The 19,904-nt window shown below is 47.1% G+C and overlaps 1 protein-coding gene across 1 annotated transcript in view; it reads right to left on the reverse strand.

The window, feature by feature from the left end:
* Window positions 1–18,892: 18,892 nt before the first annotated feature.
* Window positions 18,893–19,904, reverse strand: part of KLHL3 (kelch like family member 3) — a 45,123-nt gene continuing 44,111 nt past the window's right edge. Inside the window, exons 13-15 of the mRNA XM_054388927.1 lie at window positions 19,476–19,616; window positions 19,150–19,293; window positions 18,893–18,921 (exon numbers count right to left, since the gene is read on the reverse strand). Of these exons, the coding sequence (XP_054244902.1) occupies window positions 18,893–18,921; window positions 19,150–19,293; window positions 19,476–19,616 (314 nt within the window). The remainder of the gene's footprint in view (window positions 18,922–19,149; window positions 19,294–19,475; window positions 19,617–19,904) is intronic.

The following is a 19,904-nucleotide window of genomic DNA, read 5'->3' on the forward strand; positions in this document are numbered from 1 at the left end:
AACAAGGCAAAGAAACCAAACAAGGCAAAAGAAAAAAAGAAAAAAAGAAACCAAACAAGATGAAAAACCCCAAACAAAACAAAACCTAAAAAACAAATAAAACCCAAACCAAACCACCCAGAAAGCCAAAACCAACTACAAAATAAAAATAAACACAGAAGCAGGGGAGAAGGGGGGAATGAAACAGAACAAAACAACCCCCCCACCACCACCACCAGTGAGGTGGCTGAAAGGAGAAGACCAAGAAGTACCATGAGAGCCTCAGGTCAGTAGCAGACTCCCATTGGATTTGTAATAGCAGCTACAAAATTATCTGAACTCCCATAAATCTCTGACTGTGCACAGAGGTTCAGGAAGCCACAGGAGTCATTCAGGTGGATTTTTACTTTAAACAAACTCTATGAGGCCACACAGAGTCAAAAGGAGCCCTGAAAAGGGAACGGAAAATAAATCTATGTGAAGCATCCAGCATCTAAATGAGGATTTCCACCAACCAAACTGCAATCAGGACCTTCAGACCACATTAGATGCGTATTAGACAAGGGCAAATGTTGTTGTTAGCTTAAACAACTGATAGGCTTTAGGAGGCCTGTGAGGGATCATAAAGCCACTTAGCTCTGCTACACACAAGCAGCACAAAACCATTTGCAGGCAGAGTTGTGTTCCTGCCAGCAGAGCCACCAGCAGCAGCTGCACTGCTTAATCTGATGAGCAGTAATTTCATTTATGCATCCAAAATAAGCTCTTAGATAATACAATTTTCGAGCAGACACTTGTGTGATAAATGCTTGCTTCCTACAAGTCTGCTATTCATTGCAGCATGTTTTTATTTTCAATCCCCTCTCTGTCCGAGGTCATTTGCAAGCTCTCCTTCCTTCCCTGCACAATTGATGCCATCTGGTGGTAGCAAAATAGCCCTCAAGCTCCTGATGCTCCCGGTCTCCTTTAATCATAGAACGGTCTGGGTTGGAAGGGACCTCCAAAGCTCACCCAGTCCAACCCCTCTGCAGTCAGCAGGGACATCCTCCACTAGATCAGGTTGAGCAGGGACATCCTCCACTAGATCAGGTTGCCCAGAGCCCTGTTGAGCCTTACCTTGAATATCTCCAGGGATGGGGCCACAACCACCTCCCTGGACAATCTGTTCCAGTGTTCCAGCACCCTCATGGTGCAGAACTTGTTCCTAACATCCAATCTAAATCTATTCTGCTCTAGTTTGAAGCCATTGTCTCTCATCCTGTCCCTGCAGGCCTTTGCAGACAGTCTCCCTGCAGCCTTCTTGTAGCCCCTCTTCAGGTACTGGCAGGCTGTTATTAGGTCTTCCCAGAGCCTTCTCTTCTCCAGGCTCAACACCCCCAGCTCCCTCAGCCTGAGGTGCTCCAGCCCCCTGTTGATTTTTGTGGTCCTCCTCTGGCCCCACTCCATCAGCTCCATGTCCTAGATTGGGGGCTCCAGACCTGGATGCAGCACTCCAGGTGAGGTCTCACCAGAGCAGAATGGCAGAATCACCTCTCTGGCTTTGCTGGCCACACTTCTTTTAATGCAGCCCAGGCTGCCATTGACCTTCTGTGCTGCAAGCTCATCCTGCCTGCTCATGTCCAGCCTCTTGTCCACCACACCCCCAAGTCCTTTTCCACAGGGCTGCTTTCTATCACCTCCTCCCCCAGCCTGTATTGATAGCCAAAACAATCCTTGCCTAGGTCAGTGTCACCAGAACAGTGACCACATTCCAGATCTGTCTGTTGCATCACAATCACCTGCTGCAGCCTGCACAAGGGATAACACAACCTATAGACACCATGCATTAGCCGGCCCTGGTGAGATCCTCACCTTCCCCAAGGGTCTCCAGCACATTTTCTTCTGTTTCAGGTGCCAGAACCAGGCTTTTCTGAACAACAAACACAATTAACCTGCTTTGTGACAGACAAGGAGCAGGGGGAAGTGCTTCAGAGTTTTCTTTCCCTGCAAATTAATTTGCTGTTGTTTTACTGAGTATTGGATTTTGGTGAATGCAAAGGTAAACAATGTTATCACACAAATCTTAATCTGATAATTGCAGCCTCACTTGAATCACTTGGTGATTAGCCCCTAGGCATAATGCTCATCTCATTCAGTTTATACCTTCATTATCATCAGATTCATTAATTTAATCCTCTGTGTGCTAAAACACTGCATGGTTAAAGGCAACATTCAGCAATATTCAGAACATTGGCAAGGCTTCCCTGTTCTCTGCTGAAGAGTTTGCAGAAGCAATGTTACACCAAGAGGATCAAGAAGTTCATTTTTCCCTTTAAATCCTTGAAGCATGGAAGTAATAGTTAATTTTTTTTTTAAATATATATTAGCACTTAATTATTTAATTGTAGCTTCAGTGCATGTTGAGCATAGTGAGCGGCCTTGAGGTGTACCCTGAGGAGGCTTTGTCAGGGCATGGCTGGTGAGCATCTTCCTCCTGCCTGCACAGCTGGAAAAGCTGGGACCTGCCACCAGAGAGGATCTGCCACCCTGGGGTCAGGGTTTCACTTGCTGAATTGCTTCTTGCCAGCAGCTAAGTTTGCTAATCCTCCTATCAGCCAGGGCACTGGAAGGAAATTTGTCATTTTTATTCCCTAGTTGATCTTGGCAGTGCCTTGCACTGTGCACTGCCAGGTTGTGCACAATCCCTCTGTATCCAACTCCATTGCTGCTACTTTAAATAAACCCCTTTGGAAAGGGGCCAAGGGATCAGCTGGTCACACAACCAGGACATGAACGTTGAAAACCAGCCATCAGGTCTACAAACTCAAGGGAAATCCTCTCTAAGGACACAGACCAAGACCATAGACTTCGTGCAGTAGGAAAAGAGCTGCAAGATGATGGGAGCAGACATGGGAAGGTCATCAGGTCAAGCCTGGCATGGCCTTTCCAACCCTCTCTTGGCAGGCTCATTAAAATACTGCTCATCATAGCCATGATAGAGTCAAACAGAGGGCCAGTACAACTGGTCCTGAGAAGTTTGAACCTGCTTGAATTTTGGGAAGATTCCTCCACCCTCCCTCCCCTAACAAGGGTAAAGCCCTGCCAGAAGCTAAGTGTGCCCTGCACGAATGGTAAGGGGTACTCCTGTAAAAATGAATAGTCCAAACCTGCTTCTGCATCAGCTTCTGAACACTTTCACACAGCACTATCAGAACAAAAAGGTTCTGCAGGAAGATATCAACCCAGTTCACAGCACTCCAGAACATCTCTGTACTCTTTGGTCACTAAGAGGAACAAATATTTGTTTATGAACCCCCCAGTTTATAAAAATACTGAACACGTTCCAGCTGGAGGCAGGGTGACCCGGACAGCTCAGGCACCAAGCCCAGGGATTTGGGCTTTTTTTGTCCTAAATTCAATTATGTGTTATATATTTTAGCTTCTTAGTGAATCAACATCTTTGGCAACACTTAGAGATGGATGCAACACGGCTCAGAGGTGAGAAGTGATACACCTGACCTGCCAACATGTAAACCAGAGAAACATTCCCCTGGCACCCTGAATGTGTTAGCTAAAAGGAAGGAATTAAGTCAATACACAGGCAAATAGATGTAGGTCAATTGAAGAGAGGCCTTTGAACTCCAGTGCTAACATTTGCACAGCTTATGCTCTGCATATCTCTTGTGTGCTTCTAAGCTATCGACAGCTTCAATTCAACAGGGCAAATAGGAACAGAAGGTGAAATATTTCCCTGACCTGGCTTTCAGGGTTGGAGCCCATGGGGAGGATGAAAAGTAGAGCTGAAAATATATTTAATGAAAAGGAGACTTGTAGAGATTTGAAGTTTATAATAGTTGTTTTAGGGAAGAAAGGTGATTCCACTAGCACTTGAGCCTGCAGGAGACAGACCCCCTCTGCACAGCAAGGATTCAGCACCTCACAGATGCTTCAGCACCAGGGCTGTGGAACTTTCCACAGAATCACAGCAAACAGCTAATTGGAAAAGACCTCCAAGCTCATCCACTCCAACCTTTGACCCAGCACTGAAGGGTCAACACTAAACTATGTCCCTAAGCACCAGCTCCTAACACACCATCTCCACACACTGCTTGAACACCCCCAGGGATGGTGACTCCACCACTGCCCTGGGCAGACCAGTCCAATGTTTGAGAGCTGTCTCTGTGAAGAAGTATTTCCTAGCATCCAGCCTAAACCTCCCCTGGTGCAGCTTGGAACCATTTCTTCTGCTCCTGTCTCTTGCCACCAAAGAGAAGAGGCTGCCCCCTCCTCACTCCAACGTCCCTTCAGGGAGCTGTAGAGAGCAATGAGGTCTCCCTTCAGCCTCCTCTTCTCCAGCCTGAACACCCCCAGCTCCCTCAGACACTCCTCACAGGTCATGTGCTCCATATCCCTTCAGAAAGGGCACCTCAGACATTTGCAAAGTGACAAACCACCACTTCCTTGATGTCTTTTGGAGCTTTCTCACGGCTGGCTGGGGAGGATATTAAACTGAGTACAAGAGGAGAGAGCTGTGCTGGTGAGCACAGGCATCCTCAGCTCCACAGCAAGGTACCCCTCCAAGCACCAGCCTCTGGCAGATATGACTCCTCCAGGCACTGGAAATGGTTTAAATAAATAAACAAACTGTTTCGATCAGAATTTAAAAATAAAGCAGCCCTAGCTTCTCAGTTATTTGCAACTTTACAGTCAGATGGAGAGCTTGGGCAGCCTCCTGCTAGCTTTGCACTCCTTTTACAAGGGCTTTGGACCAGCTCTTAATGACCCTTGTGAGTGACTGATGGTGAACTGGCACTGCTACAGCAGGGATGAGAACATGAGTTTGGCTGCTGACTTCATGTGTGCAGAATCATGCCCAACAAATTAAATTCAATTAAGTTGTACTGCAGCCAGTGACTGCTTAGGGACCATTAAAATGTCAGTTAATTAAAGCTGGATTTACCAAAGGTTAGGAGACAAATTGTTATCTGTTAATCTGTCAAAATCTTGAAACTGAAATGCCCTGCACAGCTTAGAGGATATTTTCAGGAGATCAGATAACAGAGCCAGTTGCATTTTTTTCCCCTTGTCTTACCTATGCATAGCTGATTGCCTGCCACAAATTAAAAATGGCTTCAAAAAGTTCTTTTTGTAGGGGGAAACTAAAAAAAAATGGGGAAAGAAGGAATTATTATTCCCTCAAGAAGCCACAACAAGACCAGGTTTTACTGATAATCCCATCCATAAATCATGAGATTTGGGGAATCAGTTGTAGCTTCCTAGGATTAAAAATGTCAAGGAAAAAAAATATTTAATTGAAAGGGTTTGATTAGTTCTCAAACTTTGCCATGGTAAAATTTATCCAGTACCTGATTTTTGTTTCCCCTGTTGCTGCTTTTACATTTACTTGGGATCAAATCCAGACAGCCTCTCATTAAAAGCAACAGGCAGGAGAGAGATTTTCTAGAGAGAACTCAGCTAGAGGAATCCTTTCCCCATTTGTTTAAAAGGCAATTACCAAAGGAGTTAGCTGCAAAAAGCCATGGATTCAGAACCCCTTCTCCACACCAGCCAGATGAGGAGCTGGAGGGGGTGGGGGGTGTGTGTCTCACCACACCTATCCTTTCCAAAAAAAGCTAATTAAAACCATGACATGGTGTCAAGCCTTTGTGTAAGTCTAAATCTCATCTGCATAAGCTAATAGAAGCTTTTCAGGTTCAGCACCAAGCCAGGGACAAGGCAAGCAACCAGTTCCCTTCCCAGGCAATGCCTATGTTATGATAGAAAAGTGAGATGCTCATAACCTCCTGGGCCTCCTTTTCTGAGGTTCAAAAAAGCACAAAATACAAATCCCTCGAGGCAGGAGGCAGAGTGAAACCAATAAGGAGCTCTAAATGCAACCAAGAGCAATTATTTGCCCTGCAGCCAGCTGCCCATGCTCAACAAAATCAGACTCTCACCTCCCTGAGTTTCTAAATGTGACTTGGAGAGCTGAGCAGTTTTTAGGTAATGTCATTGAGACTGCAATTACAAATTATGTTTCCACTAGGTTTGAATGCCAGAGAGCATCTATCTCCTTCTCCTTCTCTCTGGATAGATGAGGACTAGAAGAGCCTGGGACCAGCTGTAAGTCTGGCTCAGGTTGCCACAAAGCATGGATCCAGGCCCACACAGCACTGAGGCAAATCTAAACCTGCATTGAAGTAATCCAGTCCTTACTCCTAGCTTCTCCTTTCCCACCCAGCACCAATTTCACACAGTGACATGGCAGGGCTGAGACCTGAATGCTTTAATCTGGTGGTGCTTTTCTCTTAAGATACTTCCTGATAGGCTCTTTCACATTTTGCTGCCTGGACAAAGCCATTCCATGCTCTTAGTCATGAAGCAGCCACCACTGCTGGGAATCCAGGTCCTCATCACTTGCTCCCAGGGAACAGCACAGACGTTGGCAGGATTCAGTCCCGGATACAAGAGGCAAAAGACCAAATTTCTCCCAGGCATCCTTGGCATGCCCCAGATGGGGAGGCAGTCTCAACATCCCTCTTTCATTTTCCATCAATGAGGGATGAGTTCTGCTTTAGTGGCTTGGGGGTTTTTTTTGGGGTGGGGGGGAAGAGGGGAGGGCTGGGGAGTACGGCAACAATTAGCAAATAATCAAACTGTAAAGTTGGGTAAAGCCCCCTAAAAGTGTCAGTATTAGCTTAATTGAGGTTCCTATACCACAGTGCACAGCTTTGACCCCTAAGACCAGTTTAAATGCTCTCCCCTCCCACCAGCTGGGGCTCAGCCCCCTGCCCCTCCAGGCACCTCACAGTAGGAAGTAAATAAATAAATAAATAAGCTGACGAACTGCATGGCTTCAAAAACAAGAAAAACTCCAGTTTCTGCTTTGCAAGGATTTTTTTTTAACTGTATATCATCAAATGAGAGGCTCAGACACAATGGAGCTGGCAGATGGAGCAGGCAGGATTTGTATCACTCTACTTTTGATCCCAATCTATATGCAAAATACAGCAGAGGTGCCTGTGTTATGAAGTCTCACTGCTTGAGAAGAAAGTAATCTCTTCCTCTTTTATTTCCCCACCCACCCCCAAAATCCTATTTCCAGGAAGACAACCCTGCCCTGCAAAGGCTCTTGCTAGCCAGGCTTTGCTCATTTATTTGGCTGTGCTGACCCCCAGAGTCCAGTGCTCCATATGGCACATCCCAATGCCCAAACCCACGCTCTCCACCTGCTACAGAGAGGGTTTGCTGAAGCGATTGCTCCCACAGGCTGGGGAGGATTGCTCCCTGACACAGACATTTCCCTCCCCTTGACTCCAATTGCTGCATGTGCAGGAAACTGCACAATTAACTAGATAAGGGGGAAAAAAACAACACCACCACATTGCAACAAAAGCAAGAGAGAGAAACTCATGGGGATGCTCTCTGATGATGTCTGATATTAGATCTGATATTAGACCTCTCCAGCTGCACACCTGGCAAAAGCCAAACTGCCACTAGCTAGGCAGCAGCTGTGCCAGAAGGGAATCCTCTCTTTCTGCTCCTGAGTCAGGAGGAAGCTGATATTATTTTCTGTTTTATTGTACATTGTTGGGATTCTCCATTTCCATTTGTCTGCAATAATTGTTGGTTTATTAATCAGTTATGCTCCTAATTGAAAAGAATTCTGTCAAATGAGCACATTTGATTTTTTTTTTGCTTTGGAGCTGCATCTTAATTCATTTCCCCCACTCTTCTCCTTGGTTCAAGCCTGAAGCTTGGGAATAGAAATGGAAGTGTGTCAAGATCTCCCAGAGAAGAATGCTCACTTCCCTTTACCAGCATCCATTTTAGGCTACTTTTGTTTTCCCAGAGGACTTCAACATCCCTTATGATTGGGGCATATTTTTTGCAAACATTTATTCCTGGCATGAGTTTGGTTCACAATGCTTCTCCTAAAAACTATGGATGCACACAGGTACACAACCAGGGAAAAGTCTGGGAACTTCAGTACTGTTTTGACTCTGCACTTCTTAGTGTAGTGAGAGAAAAGAAAAGAGGGAAAAATGTATTTTTTCATTTATTAGCATCAGATTCTTGCCTTGTGCCTTCTCCTTTGATCTAGGAACTAACTGAATTGTCTTTCTCTTGCATGTAGCACTAAAAAGACTACAGTTTCCCTCACCCAAATTTAGGTCATCTCATGGATGAGAGCTTAAGGTTTGTTTTCTGGGCAAGCTTAATGTACTGACAGCTTTTTTTAACTTTGAAACCTCAATGTCACCTTCAGCCTAGAAAAAGAAAAATATTGAAGTTTGTCTTCAGGTAAGAAGCATTTTTCAAAACCCAGATGGGAATTACCTTCCCTCTCCTCCTAGCACAAATGGCAACCTGATAAATCTGATCATCTCTATCTATCCTCCTGGGAAGACAGAATCTTTGTCCTTGGCTGTGCTTCCCAACCTCTACCTTTTTCTGCACCACCTTGTAGCCTGACACACGTAACCTCAGCCAGATGATGAACAAGGACATCACCCCTGAGCCCACTCTGTCACCAGTGTGCTGGACACTGTTTTGGAGCTGCACCATGCTCCCTAGCTGCAGGGCTGCTTGTCATGGACAATGTGTGCACACAGGGAAGGAAGGGAAGGAAGGGAAGGAAGGGAAGGAAACTGTAATGATAAACAGCATCCTAAAAAAGAGTCAGAAGAGAGGTAGTGCCTGATGTATCATTCAGGTTGATGCACTATTCAGAAACCCTCTCTCAGCAAGCAGGCTACAATGGCATCAACCCAGCAGTCATGTGGGACCAGCCTGGTGGGAGCCAAGCCAGCACTCCCAGCTGCAAGCAAGCTGCAGCCCCCCAGCAGCACCACCTTGGCTGAAGCCAGGGCCTCAGAGCCTCCCACCAGCAGCAAGATGGAGTCCTGCACTCCTCCCTCCAGCACCTGAGGCTGCAATGCTTTGCCACAAGCAGGTGTGTTAAGCACTGGAACTAATTACACAAGAAGAGCTGCTCAGGAAAACATCCAGCTCCAAAGACAGCTTGAGCTAAGAGACATCTGGGATGCTGTACCCAAAATGCATCATCTCCTCAGAGGAAAAACCTCCTCTGCACTCCAGGGAGAGACACCAGCACTTTGTCTTCTTCCAGCACAGGTTATTAGGGATGTAGAGAGAAGGCTCAAGGGCTTCACAGGGACCTTGGACAAACACCACCAGCGGCTGCCCAGCTCCAGGCTCTCTCTCTGCCGAAGCACCAAGTCCCCAACCCCCGTGCAACGTGCATGACCCAGTGCCAGGAGCTTCCAGACCTTTGGTACCTACCGTTTCTGCTGCAGCTTCTTCCTCTCCTCACAGACCCTCTGGCTGCAGCAAGCACGACCTCCCCTGGAGCCGGCCCGGTGCCACCCCTGCGGTCTCAGCTCTGCTTCTCGTTGCTTCCACCCCAGCAGCTACTCTCCTGCCTTCAGCTGATGTGTTGGTTGGGACCAGCGAGGAACACAAAGAACTTTTGCAAAGAAAAGAGGTTCAGGAAAGGGCTTAAACCTCCCATGCACAGAGACAGAGAGCAGAGGGAGGGAGGCAACAACCCAACTGAAGAGACAGAGGGTGGGCTCAGCAGGTGTGCTGCTGATATCAAGCTGGGCAGAGGGGCTGGCACACCTGAAAGCTGTGCTGCACTCAGTGTGACCTGGGCACACTGCACAACTGAGAAAGATTAACCTAATGAAGGCTAACAAGGAGAAGTGCAGAGTCCTGCACTTGGGGAGGAACCACACTGTGCACCAGTACAAGTCAGGGGTTGGCCTGCTGGGGAGCAGCTCTGCAGAGAAGGACCTGAGAGTCCTGGCTGATCAATAATCCAATAACCAAACAGCAATGTGCCCTGGTGGATGAGGACCCCTCTACCTCCCTGGGCAGCCTTCTCCAGGGCTTGCCAACCCTTTTGGGGAATGACTTGTTTCCCAGTGGCAGTGTGATCTGTTTCCCAGGGAACTTGTCTCCACCTCTGTGTAAACAAACAAACATACAACCTGTGTGTGAAGGAGCACTGGGGTTCACTGAGAGCATAAGTTTAATTTCTGTTTAATTACTTGCTAGCTAGGCCAGGCTATCTTTGCATTCAAGAGACAGCTCTTAAAAGCTCTTCAGGACATGCAGCCCACAAGCACACTCACTCTGGGTTCCTCTAAGCCACTGGCCTTTGGAACCTCCCTTTGCCTTGGCTCCATCCATTGGCTTAAGCCTGGACCATGATGAACCACAGCAGGCAGAGGCTAAGACATGGCTTGCAGCCTTTGTTCTTGGCAAAGCCTGAGCTAAGAGGGGATTTTAAGAACCTCAGAGTAGAAGACAAAGCAAGTGAGCCATGGAGCACCACTCTCATAGGAGCCTGAGCACTGATGGGATTCTGGCAGGATGCAGTCAGTCTGGAGGATAAAGGGAGGGAAAGCACGGGGAGTCACAGCCAGCAAGGGGTCTCCTAATGTCAGGTTAGGTGGTAGAGATAGGGCCTAAAAATCTTAGGAACTCATTTAGTGTAAAAGCCCCCAGCCATTTAAAGCTTCAAAGCTGGCCTGAACTTGGAAAGTCAATTTAGACAAAATCTCACACTCCTGGAATGATTTTATCATGTTCACCTTTCTAGGTAACCACAAATTAAGCGTCCGAGGCTGTTTTCCATTAGTTGACAAATTAGCTGCTATTTATCAACAGCATATTTTCCACTCCCTACCTTACCCAAGGTCTGTTAGCACTGCAGGTCTGTGCAGCTGCCTCAGGGCTTTCTGGGCACTGGGACAAAGCTCTCCAAGGCTCAGGCACACAGGCATCACACCCTGGGATGCCGCAGCAGCAGGTTACAGCACGTGTGATCACACACTTCACAGCTGTGGGTGCATTTAATACTGACCTGATAACGTGCACATTGATGGGCCATTGAACTTCCCTTACATAGGTAAGAAATATCATCCAGTTCTGAATTAACTTGGAGCTGTCTGGAGCACTGTGGCTCTATAAATAGTGCATTTTCCATTAGAGAAAATTCTGACCAAAAAATCCAACACCAAAACCCAGAGTAAGGTGGGAAGGGTTCCAGCTGAGGAGGAGGGGCTGCATTTTCCCTGGTCATGAAGACCTGGACTCAGATTTGGCTCAGGTGCCTGTAGCTCCATCTGGAAGGGCAGCTGGCTGAGCTCCCCAGCACATCACCAAGGTGACTTTGGAAGCACAAGAGCCCTGCAAAGCTGGAAGCTTCAAGCCATTCACACCAGAGGTGTGTGGAATTTACACAGATACACAGAGCAGGCAAAATCATCGAATCATAGAATGCTTGGAAGGGACCTTTAGAGGGCATCCAGTCCAACATCCCTGCAGGCAGCAGGGACATCTGACAGGTTGCTCAGAGCCCCAGACAAACTGACCCACAATGGTTCCAGGGACGGGGCATCTCCCATCTCTCTGGGCAACTTCAGCCAACAGGAAAATTCCAGGGAGGCTGAATGAGGCACCAGGAAGAGCAAATGATAAAGTAACCCAAAACTTTCTCTCTGGGTGTGTTCCAGATCTGTGTGGCTTTCTCAGTTTTGATGGCAGAAAACCAGAACCTGGTAATTTCTTTAGGTAGGTTCAGAGTGGAAGAAAATGCAGGGCACTAAGAGGTGCACCTGCCCAGAGGGGAAAGAAAAGAAATGAAAAAGAAAAGAGAGAAAAAGCAAGAAGCTGCCACCACATAAACTGTAATCCACATGTTGCAGATCTATTGCAATGCAATAAAAAAATGTCTCAAGAGCAAGTGCAGGTTTTCTGAGGTAGCCTGCACAGGTCTGGCAGCTTGGGACTCAGCAGCAAAAATTGCTTAAAAATCCTTAATAAATATCAAATGGAATCTCAAGGCACATCTCTGTCCCAATACAACTCTGACTTGAAGAACATGATTTAAATTATATTTCAGCATTTGTCCTGTGGGACAAACTCACCACTGGGTGAGAAAACTTTGTAGAAAGAGTTTAAGGTAAAGAAGTATGAGGAGGGCATTGGAAAATAACAGTTAAACCTCTTGTGCTTTAGAGAAGAAGAACAGATCCTTTGGGACAGGCCTTGGGCATCCTTTCAAGGGACCCTTTAGAAATTCTGCTGATTGAAAAAGGAGACTTCAGTACTTTCAGAGCTGTAATTTACTGAGCAATCTGCTTAGCAGGGGCTGTGGAGGTTTGCAAGGGAAGCAAGAGGAGAAGGAGGCTCATGATAATACAGTTTATAAATCAAGGCCAAATCAAATACATTGAGCTTCAGCAGCTGTGCCAATTAAATCTCATTCAATTTGCTGAACAAGGACATTAACATTAATCACTTTGGCAAATTTCTTAGAATATTTGGAGTCCCTAAGCAGTTAAGTGGTTTTGTGCTTGTTTACAGTGCACAATAACATTACATGAAGCAACATCATCTGTCACTGAGCAACTGCAGGATGCTCTAGGAACCCTGCTGTGGCTCATGGCAGTGTTTCTGTGCTGCTCCTGTCCTTCCTGCTTCTCTTCTCAGAAGTATCCAATAGATTTTGTTTAGTTTCATTGCAATCATTCTCTGCAATCTTGCAGCACCCTCAGCATGGCCACAGAACGAGCTGCCAGCCAGGGGAGAAGCAGCTTTGCCTTCTGAAGCCAACACAGCCACATCATCATGGCTTGGGAAAAGGAGACCTTGTGCAAACTTCCCACTGCAGTTCAGGCCACAGGGATGCAGGAGATCCCTCTTTGGCCATATAGATTCCTTTAGGTCCACAATTAAATAGATTCCATTTTTATCAGCTGTTTACAGTTCCCACAGGTGAGGCTCTTTTCTGCCCTACCTTTGATCCAGGTGACTGGTGCCAAGAGAATGCAGAGGAGGCTGCCTCATCCTGGGTTATTGCAGAGCACCTACTACCCAGCAACAAAAAGGGGAGCTGTTTGTTTGCCTGAGCAGCTCAGGCTGGAGCAGCCAACCTGAGAAACACCTGGGTGCAAGGGAGTCTGCAGGTGAACAGGAGTGAGCATCACTTGCAAGGAGAAGCTCAGCTTGCTTGTTAGAGAGAGAACTTGGGAAGGAAGACAGCAAGTGTCTTTCAGCAGCTAGAAGTCTCACTACCACCACATCTCACACCACCAGTGATGCTCCCTGCAGACAGCCCTCCTGCAAGCCAGGAGCACGACGGCTGGGTGATGTCCTGGCAGAGACAAGGAGGGACCTGACCTCTCTGGCCTCACACAGGCTGCCCAGTGCAGCAGTGGGGGGAAACACCCAATTTGGTCTGGGACCACAGCTCCATTTACAATCCCACTGGAGGAGTTTTCCTCCATATTTCCTTTCCTATTCCTTCCCTCACTGCAAAAGCACTTGGCCTCCAAGGTGGATGAGGCAAAATGGGTGATACTGGTATATGGTCCTTGCCCTGAAATCTGAGGTGCGATACATGCCAAGATTAAAATGTGGGATGCACTCACAAACTACACTAATAGCAAAAACCTCCAGGCACCAAAATCAAGGTCATGAGATTTCCTCTTGTATTGCAAAGGACTTTCTTAAGCTGCAGCTTCCTAGAATCACAGCTTTAGCACTTCAAACATGACTGTAAAGGGGCCAGCAGCGTGGGAAAGGAGTCAGCTTGAAATGAAACAAGGAATGGCTGCCAGGCCCCCCAGCTGCACAGAGCAGCCCCAATCTGGCATCACCTTTTCACCAGTTTCAGGATCCCACATGCTTTGTCATTAACAGAAGGGGCATGAGGAGCATCTGTGGAAGACCAGAGCACTCAGAGAGAGGTGGGGTGAGCAGAGGACGTGAGTTGTGCTATCCTTGTTCCATGTGCTGATCTTTCAGTGTTACTGCATGGTTACTAAGAAACACAGGGCCCATGGTGCTAAAATCTCCTTTCCCATGCTTCCTCTCTTCCCAGTCACACTCACTGAAGGTTGTGTCTTCTGCCATCAATGCCCTGAGCAGGGGCTTGCCCACCCCCAGGAGATACACTCACCTCCTGCATCCCAGCAGCCAAGCAGCCTTAAACCTCTCTTGGAAAAGGAGCAGCACAGACCCAAGTCAGGCATGAGGGCAGCATCTCTCCCAGCATTTGGGCCTCTCAGCATCAGTACAGCCAGTGCCACTGCCCTCCTCCAAAGGACACAAAGTAAACCCAGGGTTTGTACTTGCTGTAAAAGGCCAGGTGGGGTGAGAAGATTGTTCCTCGCTTTCAGAAGCCACCAAAATGAAAGCAGACCCAGAAGGGTTTCATCAGTCCAGTGTTTATTCAAATTAAGGGATGGGGAATTACAAGATGATTGTATTTTGTGATATAAACATGCCAGTGAAGAACATTTCTGGAGTCATTCATCACACTGGACGAGAGAGCTGGCAAGAGAATGACTTTGCAGAGTCCTTGGTCCTTCACACTCATGCCAAAAAGGAAAAAAAATATAACCTTTAATTAACAAATTAGCTTCAACAGTCAACCAGCTCACCAGGGTATGCTGCCAGCCACCAAACCAACACGGTCTGCTTTACAAAAACAAAGAATTTCACACCCAGCTAAATTAGTTCACAATCATCCATTACTCTTAAAGTGGTTTGTTTGGTTTGTTGGTTTGTTTTTGGTTTTCTATACATAAAATATACAAATGAAAATTCTCAATATTTATCTATTGACACAGTAGAGGAAAACAAAAAAACCAAAAACAAACAAACAAAACCCAAACCAATAATTTATAAAGTTATAAGCAAAGATAAGGGCAGAGGAAAAGTGAAAGAACTTTCCAGCCTCTCACATCTGACACACTGCCAACCACTGCAGCTTTGAGCAGCACACTGTGCTCAGGTGAATGTGATTTGTGCCATGATGCTAAGCCAAGGGGGCAACTGCTTTGATATTACATTAGCAATGAATCCCAAAGGTTCAAAACAAGCTGCACTTAACCATCATCTGCTGAACATTGCTTGGAGAGTAAGGGTTCTGCTCTCCAAACACACTGCCAATGAGAGAACAAGATTGAGCTTTTCATGGTGTTGTTGTGCAAATGCTGCCAAGGGTATTTATGGTAATTGCAGTGCTGTATACATCTGTACCAAAAAAAGAAAAAAAAACAGTATTTGGATCCACTGAATGAACTGGAAATTGGGTTTAATCACCCACAATTTATCTATTAGGCACAAATGGGAAAGATGGACTTGATTCAAACTTGTTTAGACAACAGACTGCTTGAGGCAGATGACTGTGGCCCTGCTCACCTGCTCTGCAAAGCCTGCACCCACGCGAGATGCTGCTGGCTTTTGTGGGTGCACATCCCTGGGGATGCTTTGCTTCCTCCACCACAGCAAAGTCACCTTTGAGAAACTCACAGCCACAAGCCCAAAGGTGGCCAAGCACATGGCGACCCCCAAAAGGAGCTGACAACACAAGAGAGCTGAGGAAAGCTCTCTTCCACTGTGAGGAAGAGCCTGAGATGAGTTTGTGAAGGTTTTTTAAAGCCTCCTGCCATGGAGGGGGTTGCACAGGAGTGCAGTTGGGTGCATGGCATCCTCCATCTTCACACAGCAATGCAGGAGCTGAGAAACAAGCCCAGAGAGGGACAGCTGCCCACCAAGCTGAGCAGGAAGCAAGCAGGTGGCATGAGAAAACTAAACCAGGAGGATGAGAACTGCCATAAACCAACTGAATAACCTAAGAGCCTACTGGTGGCTGAGGTAATGGATTTTGATGTATTCCATGATGTGGAGCCCAATGCCATCCTCCTGTGTTAGAATCAACAGAAGAGCAATCCCAGATACTTTTTTTTTTTTTTTGTGCAGAAAACATACAGGTTCACACCTACATCACAGCCAGCAAAAACCAAACTGCAGTGGATTGTTAAGATTTAGATCCAGAATTTAACAGAAGTGTTGTTGACAACCACAAAAAGCAGCAACCCCAAACTAAAAAAAAAAAAGAAAATTTCATTTAAAATTGTCTTATAAAAATATTTACAGCAAAATTTGTTAGCACTAATGCTACGTTTTCAGTCCTAGAAAAAGGCAATCTTTAAAGGATCTGGCTCAGGTGCTCAGAAGTTCCCATACAAACATGAGACCACACAGCAAAGATGGACCAATCCCAAAAGCATCTGGAGGTTGGGGTGGGGAGGGTCAGAGCTGGTTGATCACAGGTTGTTCATATTGCATAGCTGGAAAATGAGGTCACTTGACTTGCATAACACTGCAACGATTGAGGAGGGAAGGGAGGAAGGAAGCGTGAGGGGAGGGAGGGCGGAAGGGAATGCGTCAGTTGCCATCCAGGAGAACTGGCTGCATCCAGGAGCAGCACCACTCATCCCTGGAAAGGGTTGCAGGGCCTAGCCCCATCCAGAGAGGCCAGCAGTGGGAGAGATGCCATTTCACAACAGCAGAAAAACATCCACAACTCTCTTCCTTATCAGCAAGGAAGGTTTATAAAGAGATGTCTAGCAGGGGGAAGAAGTATCCAACCTTCAGGCATCATTTTGGTTGGAAGAGACCTTTAAGATCATCACATCACAAAGAGCACATTTCAAACATGCACCTCTAGCTCTACCTACTAGGCTTTATCTCTAGCACACAAACTCTCAGTCTCCTGACAATATTTGCTTCACTCCACAGATGCCAGGAGTGTGAGCAGGTGAGAGGTTAGCTGGCAGCTGTCCCCAGCCACCCAGCTGCAGTTGAGCTATATAGCAGCTATTTAGCTCATGTTGCCTACCTCTACCTCTACACCAGACCCAAGGAGGGCCACATGTGCCTCAATTCTTGTCCACCCTTGCCCAGTCATCCCAATCTAAACAACAGATCCTGCCCCTGACCAAAACATTTTGCCTCCCCTGTTTTATTCTCTATTCGCACAGGCTGCACCAAAGGGAAACACCTTTTGGTGTCTGCTTTTTGGGGCAGCAAATCAGAGTCAGCCCAACCCAAAGCATCTTCTTGCTTGTGTCCTGGCAAAGATGCAGCCAGGACTCAGCTCTGAAAGCAGCTGCAGTGAGGGATACATTCCTACCAGCCTCAACAGCTCCTCAAAGGCAGCACGTCAGGTACTGCTCTTCTGGCACGTTTCAGTGGGGACTGTAGAACCCAAAGCAAAAGGTTTAAAGAGTTTTATAGCAAAGATTAATTTTGTTATTCTCAAAATCTCTGAGCTGACACACAATGGTAGGCATCAAGGATAATACTGCCATTCCCTTGGGCAGTTTGCCTTCGTTTGGAGAAACAAAAACATCCAAAGAGGAGTTGGTGAAGCCTCATACTGCCTATGGTCATCCCCCTCTGTGGGAGGCCACACAAAGGTAGCTTCTGTTTCCTCCACAGGGAACAGGCATCCAGCTCACAAGGGCTATTTCAACTCCAAAACTAAAAAACCCCATATCTGCCTATTTCAGAAGTAACCCACTCCTCTACAACAGCTGCACCAGCTGCACCAACCTTAGATCCCTCAGAAATAAAATGGTAAGCATTTTGCTTTTCTGCTTTAGAAGGTCACATGGAAACCTTGTAGAGGAGATCTATGGAGAAAGAAAGCAGCAGAACAGCACTGGCAGTGCTGGAGCTCAACAGTACCATGTGCAGATTGGGTCCTGCAGGCCAGCTGCACACTACAAAAAGCCTCAGCAGATCTACAGAGGGGAAAAGACAAAACAAACAGCAACAACAGAAGAGCAGAGCTAAGATGTTTCTTCACTTGTGCTCTTTAGCTGAGGAGCCTTTTGGGAGCCCACTTGTGCCTGCAGAAGCACACCAGAGCTCACAAGGAGACACAAAGGGTATTTTGAAGTCAAACATCTTAGGAAGCTGTAAGACTTTGGGATGTAAGCAGGACAGCTACCATACAGCTGGAGCTGGATTGGTCTGCTTTGAATCATCTCATCAATTCTTCACACTAACAGAGGAACACCTCCAGTAGGGGCAAGATTAAACCAGCAATTACAGGGAGTAGTCAATCTCCATAGACTGGAAGCATTAAAACACTGCAGGCATTTGACTTTGCCCATTAAACCCTGATGGGGTGAGAGAGGATTCTCCTATGTAACATCTCCACATTCATGGCACCACAAGGTATTTGTTACAACATCTAAATGCTCTCCTATGAAATGGCATTGAGATGCTGGGCAGAGCTAGGACTGGGGCTTTCAGCACAGCTGGGGTGCATGGTTTGGGATATTTTCTGTTCCAGCAACATGTGTCCCATGGGAGCAGCAGGCATCTTGCGGGGCTGAGACCTGCACGGTTCAGGTGCTGAGACTGCAGCCCCAGGGAAGGCACTGCCCAGCAGGTACAGCAAACAGCATTCATGGCAAGTAGAAAAACCACAAGGTATTTATTTCCACCACATGAGAAGCATTCCAGGGATACATACAGTGGTCCAGTGGCATATACAAACGGATGTCTGAGACAGCGTCACACTCAAGCCAGAGCACCCTGCTCCAGTCCATGTCTGCTGACTGCTTTTCTCAGATGGTAACTCAGAAGTTTCCACTGCCAGTAGTAAAGTCCACCCTCCAGGCACAGTGAGTAAGTAGTTCAACCAAACAATGTGCATGGAGCATCAGTAGTGAGGAAATCCAGAAGTGTTCCTTTTTACTCACAGGCCCAAACGCAGCAGTTCTGTTTCACACAAGAAACTGAGTGCCTGCAGCTCAAGCACAGTGTTTATCTCAGGGCATGAGCCACTGAGAACAGTTGATTGCACCACAGATAACAAGCAACACCTCTTGTCTAGCATGGAACACGTCCCCAGAGGGATTTTCACTTTGCTACACAATCCACCACAGAGCAAATGATGTTTGGAACGTATCACTTGTCATGCCAAGACAGTAACAGCAATGGGATGGGTCAAGTCAGAGGTCAGTCATCTTCCTAACATCACCTAGCTGGATCCACTTCACTTCTCTGCTCCTTGCATTGGCTTAGTCATGTGTCACAAGGGTTTATGGATCACAGCCACACCTGTTGTAAGAACAGACAGACACAGTTGTCAAGGGAGCAGCTCCTGGGTTGTGATGTGGCTAAGATCATCCTGCAAAGCCACAACAGCCCAGCAGAGAGAGGAGTCTGCTATTCCTATCAGTTTGCTCTATTGAAAGCAACACAAAACATAAAAACCCATAAGACTAAAGCATCAGGAGGCACAGCCCTCAAGCTGATGAATGACTCCAGGTGTTGCCAGGTGTTTACCTGCGTAGCTTCTCCCTGTGCTCATGCTGGTGGGTAGCAATGTCCACTTGTCTGTGATGGGGTTGTAGTATTCCACCGAGGCCAAGTTGCAGGAACCATCATCTCCTCCCACCACATAGAGGAGCCCATTCACTGCACACACACCTCAAAGCAGAGCACAGATAGTCAGACATGAGCCCACTCATGTCCCGTGGCACAGCACCTGCCACATTCTGATTCATTCCCAAGCAGGTGCCTCATCGGGACTGATCACTTACACATTAGTCACACAAAAACCCACCCAGACAGCCACAACCAAACACTACAGAAAGGCTTAGTGTGGTTACCTGCATTTCTTCTACACATGTTCATGTCTGCCACTTGCTTCCAGGTGTTTGTCCCTGGATCATAGACTTCCACACTCTTCCTCACTAAGGGACCGTCGTGGCCTCCGGTCGCGTACAGCAGCCCACTGAGAACACCAACTCCTGCCAGACAGAGCCCAGTGTCAGCCACACACACAGGGGAGAGGGCTCTACAGCCCTGCCTCTTCCACTGGGTACTGCCTTGGCCTCTCCAAGCTCACCCAGCACATGGTCAGCTATCCACCTAGCCACCACATGGCACTACAGCAGGCCTGTACAGCAACCCTGGCAGATTCCTGTCTCTCAGGGCTGGGCCCCTGCTCAGGTAGATCTTTGATCAAGTCCCACAACATCCATCTGCCTTTACCCAGCCTCTGGGACTGACTTGCTCTCTCTTCCCTTTGCCTTCCT

This window comes from Indicator indicator, chromosome 18 (genome assembly GCF_027791375.1).
Source record: "Indicator indicator isolate 239-I01 chromosome 18, UM_Iind_1.1, whole genome shotgun sequence".
NCBI classification, from domain to species: Eukaryota; Metazoa; Chordata; class Aves; order Piciformes; family Indicatoridae; genus Indicator; species Indicator indicator.